Source organism: Alternaria arbusti (assembly GCF_024043155.1).
Source record: "Alternaria arbusti strain BMP 1465 chromosome Unknown scaffold_40, whole genome shotgun sequence".
NCBI classification, from domain to species: Eukaryota; Fungi; Ascomycota; class Dothideomycetes; order Pleosporales; family Pleosporaceae; genus Alternaria; species Alternaria arbusti.
The window spans coordinates 92,858-97,793 of record NW_026249980.1 but is presented as its reverse complement, the minus strand read 5'-3'; the positions used below and the strand labels follow the sequence as shown (position 1 = coordinate 97,793).

General features: G+C 56.0%; 1 protein-coding gene across 1 annotated transcript; it reads right to left on the bottom strand.

Annotated features, from left to right (window-relative positions):
* Nucleotides 1–1,526: 1,526 nt before the first annotated feature.
* On the bottom strand, nt 1,527–3,223 carry J4E86_011690 (uncharacterized protein; the record flags this gene model as incomplete). Its single annotated transcript, XM_051452180.1, has 4 exons — nt 1,527–2,532; nt 2,641–2,776; nt 2,839–2,952; nt 3,013–3,223. 4 exons carry the CDS (start codon nt 3,221–3,223, stop codon nt 1,527–1,529), a joined length of 1,467 nt encoding a protein of 488 aa, XP_051296678.1.
* Nucleotides 3,224–4,936: the final 1,713 nt, after the last annotated feature.

The following is a 4,936-nucleotide window of genomic DNA, read 5'->3' as shown; positions in this document are numbered from 1 at the left end:
CCCCCCCCCCCCCCCCCCCCCCCCCCCCCCCCCCCCCCCCCCCCCCCCCCCCCCCCCCCCCCCCCCCCCCCCCCCCCCCCCCCCCCCCCCCCCCCCCCCCCCCCCCCCCCCCATATGCCGCTTGCTAACTCTGGTATCCAGCGCTCTGACCTTCTTGATACAGACATGCCGAGATGGCTCTAATGGGGAACAGTACCCGCCAAGACTCAACAACGGCACTTGCACGGGCCTAAGCGACAACACTTACGTGTAGAGTACTGTATACAGATGACGAAAAAGGCTGAAAAAGAGACGGCAAAGACGTCATGTAACTGGATTAATTGCCGGCTACTAGTCAGACAGCACTAAACGATACCTACGTTGCATCCGCTCCGTGCCAAACAAAACGAATCAAGATTTACCAGGTTAGCAGCGCTTTCTGATGACTGCTCTAGTCCCGCGTCAGCAGCCGCTGACGGCTGATCTATCAACACTGACTAGCATCTCGGCCTCGCGCGAAGACAACTAGGCCGGCAACCAAAGTCTGACTGCTGATAGGCGCTGATGAAAAGCTGGATGGTTGAACTCACAGCCGGCACCAAAACGGCAGGGACCGGAAACAGCAAATGGGCAAAGCCTCATTGTTTAGTGCTAACAAGCCGCCGATGATCCTACCGATGCTGGAAGCTGACGGCAAAAGTCATCATGCTCCCAGATGGATATTCCACAGAACAAGGTTTCTTTCCTTGGCTGGATTGGTAGTGAGGACAACGGGTAGTCGCGCTACTTTTTGAACGCGTGGACAGAGGAATCAGGCAAGCTCTGCGAGAGCATGACGGATGCGAGACGGGAACAAGACGGGGTCGCATGCCGCTGCCTGACTCAACACCCCACTGCCTGGTGTATAATTTGTGAGTATTGGCATCACGCGCATGATCACCCGGAGAGCTAAACGGACTGAGCCAGCCGCCCAGCGGCCAGTAGGCCACAACTTTCCGCATCATGAGTACCTTTTGCACGGCACGGAACACCTGCGGACTCGAGCGCCGTTCCCTTTCCCCCTTATGGCAAGGAAGCTGATGCCGATCTATAGTGAGAACGCCCACACTTTTCGCCTTGGCGGAGTTCCTATGGGTGTGACCGGAGAACTCGATGACAGTACTTTTTGAGAACGGGAAGCGCTGGGGTTCTTCCGTCCAATTCAACGCTAACCTAAAATCACTCTGCTAATAATCGAAATTCCGCTGAAACGTAGGATAGAAAAAAGGAAAACGGCAATCTTATGGAGTATTACACACTACGAACATGAAAGGAAGCAAAAAGAGCGTTACTAGTTATAGTGTTTGTTCTAGCTGTGATCTATCATGGTTGTTATCTATTGCTGGTAGAAATCAAGACGGAAAGCCTGGCGTTTGGCTATAGAACGAGAAAAGAGGTCAGTCAGGTAGCTGATTGGTGTCCAAGTGACGCTAGATGTTGGATGACGGCGTATGATGACGAAGTCAAGATGAACCGATAACGACCTTCCAAAAGCAATACTTGTCTTGCTACCTAGATCGCTGCAAGGAGATAGCAAGTAGAAGACAGAGGAACATGATCAAGGCGTGCCCTAGGTACAGGGTACCGCGTGAGACACTCGGGTGATCTAGTAGCCACACGAAGAAGCCTGACCACAACGGCGCCCCGATCATGGCCGCCAGCGTCTGGACAGTGCGGATGCTCATGTAAAGCTTTTGAACTAAATCCTTGTCGGACAAGGCGGTGGTGGCCAAGGAGCGCAGAGCATCAGACAGGCCTATGCCCGTGGCAGCAACGGCGACGCCCATGCCGTAGGCCAGTAGCGAGGGTGCCGAAGCGATGATTAAGACGCCCACAATGGTCACCATCAGACTGCCCAGGACGACCGCAAAGTCCACGGCTTTCTTGGTGTGCAGGCGCGGATGGAGAAAATACCTCGCGAGCCAGGGTAGGGCGAGGAGGGTCGCGGCCGAGATGATCTGCTCCATGGCCGTGACCTTGTCGATGTTGGAGATGCTTGTGTGAAAAGTGCTCGACGCCCACTGCTGCGTGGTCAGAGAGATGCATGAGGCCAGCGTGGTCCCGAAATACAGTATCATGACTGGGCGTGTGAACGGATGGCGGATCGTCTGGAGGACAAGCTGGATGGAAAGATGGAGATCGACCGTGGCGGCGCGTACTAGCGCGCGGAACATGGTCGGGACGGGCCCCTTGGGCGTCTTGTGCGCCCCCAGGGCGTTGCCGTGCTCCATCATTGGAGAGGAAGAGGCACCATGGGGCACCGATATTGCCAGAGCGTTGTCCGGCATCAGCGAGCGGCACTCCTCCCCCGAGGCGTCACCCTCATTGTAGGTCTGACTCGGCGTGGGGCGATCGCGAGGGAACGAGGCGACGAGAGGCACCAGCATGACATAGATGCCGACAATCAAGCCGCAGGTGATGAAGACATTAACATTGAGGAGGCTGGCGCTGATGAAAGTGCCCAGCGACGCGTTTCCAACCAGGATAGCGGTGAGGATGTTGAAAGTGCCCATCCTAGTATGTTTGCGCCCATGGTCAGTACAAGGACATCGTGTCTCACGAGGGGGAAGGTAGAGATATAGCGAAGATGAAAGAGCGAAAGGACAAACGGTGTGTACTCACATGCTGTCCCCAGGCACACTCTCTGCGATGTAGAGGTAGAGAAGGATTTCGCGCATCGGCACACCACCACCAAACAGGTCGAAGACGCAGGAGAGGAGCACCCAGCGGACATCCTGAATGCCGTTGTGGAAGTAGACTACAAGGCGGCGCGGACATTGTCAGGCTGGACAACACGGCATCAGAGTGCAGGCTACTTACACACGCTGGTATACCACACCATGCGCAAGACAAAACTGGTCGTGTTGAGGAGAAGAACATTCCTCTTGCCGACGATGGATGCAAGCTGTGTGTAGATGGGACCAGCCAGGAAGCCTGTATGTCATGATCAACAAGAGGACACGGGGTTGTGAGGGAACCAGCCAAGTTGCCCACCTGTGACAAGGATGGAGAAGTCGAGCGTGGTAGCGAGGACAGCGACGTGCGACTGCAGCATCTCGGTCTTGCACATGGCTTCGGGAATATCGCCATTGTGGCCCACGACGTCGGGGTCGTACGCCGTGTAGTAGGCGCGACAGAGTGACTGCTCAATTAGGAATGTCTGTGAAGCCCTGGTCATGGCGTAGCCGAGGCCGTCAAGAGCCATGGCCAGCATGGCACACGTCAGAACTCGGGCGCGAGCCGACGACATGGTACCACCCTGGTGGGACGGATGGGGAGAGTTAGATCTAGGGCAAGAGGTAGGCGTGTAGGAAAATATAGATATAAGGGGAGAGGAAGGTGTAGAGGGAGAGGTATCCATGGAGGAACTGGTCAGACGATAGCGGAGAAATGGATGTCAGAGGGGCGGTACATATTTACCAAGGGCAACTGAGACAAGGTTTGTTTTTGATGTGAGATTGGCGCTAGACATGGGTACGAACACCCACATCGCCAGAAAACGTTTGGAGTGCAGAACAAGCTGTAGATAGAGGATTTCGAGATATTCAAGTAACTAGGTTCGCGCCCTAAGAATCATCGGTAGCACGCCCGCGTATTCAGCGAATCACCAGCCATGCATGCCGTGCCGCGTTCATATCAACCAATCTTGCCATCTCTGGGTGCTACGGCGGCGGAGGGCATCGAGAGTGTCGCCCCCATCACAAATACCTAGCATTTTATCCGTGACGTAACCGGCAAGCTTCTGTGCCTCTGTCGACCACGACTCCACCTCTTCCCGGGTATAGCACGCAAAATCGCTCGCCTGGGTATCGTATCAGCACCAAGTCGGGCGTGTACCGGTAAGTGGGGAGGGCAGGTAGTCACCTCGGGTCTAACCCATGAGCGGCAATAGAACATGGCATACATGGTCCGCGGGTCTGGTGTCGTGTTGGCGCCTCCCGCATGGAGCGTCGAAGCCAGGAAGAGAAGCGCGTCGCCACGCGACAACTCCGCCGTCGTAAACTCATGCTCTTGGGCGCTTCTCGAATCCTCCCAGAGGTGGGATCCGGGTACGACCTTGGGGCAAACAGGGCATGTCAGCAGAGGCCTACCGAGAGTGACTGCTGTGTGCGCGCTGCAAAGAGGAAAGGGGAAGTATTCATCTGTTGCTTACTAATGTGGCCCCGTTTGCATAGGTGGTGTCAACGGCAGCGACCAGTATCCCAATGCCCAAGTCGGAACCTAGGCAATAACCCGTCTGCTCTTGGCTGGTGTGGACTTTCTGCCAGATGGCGTCGTCGCGATGCAAAGACTGGGCCTCACCATTCTCCAGGATGGTCATGCTGGCGGCCTGAGACAACATGGCATCGGTGCTGCGCTCGCTGGCGCTGCCGTGATCCACATCCAGAGGGTTGACGGTGCGTAAGAAATGGTTGACAACAGTCAGGAGATGAGGGTTCAGACACCACTGCTCTCTTGCTGTCGCACTACGCCCGAAGAGCAGCCCAGCATGCATACGGCCTTTGTAGCGTGTTCTCCACCCCTAGAGGCAACGTTCGTCAGGAGGTCGCCGTGATCGTTTATGGTCTACTTGCCTTATCGCCCATTCTGGACTCCATTACTTGTTGAACATCCTGGTATACCTGATGGAGTTGCTCTGGAGATGCGAAGTCGGTGAGAATCACGCCGCCATCCTTCTCAATCGCCTCGATGGCCGTCTTCGGAAGGCTGAGAGGAACCCGTCGTAACATGGTGAATGCGGAAGCAGGAATCAAAACCTACCTGAACTAGGATATCTCACAGAATCTATTAGAAGCGCCTAGGAGCGGGGTAACACGGTAGGCCTTGATAGGTCCCGGCGCCTCATGGTACGAGCAGGCTATGGGCTGTTCCGTGGTGTCAGTATGCGCAGGGGGGGGGGGGGGGGGGCAAAGGGGGG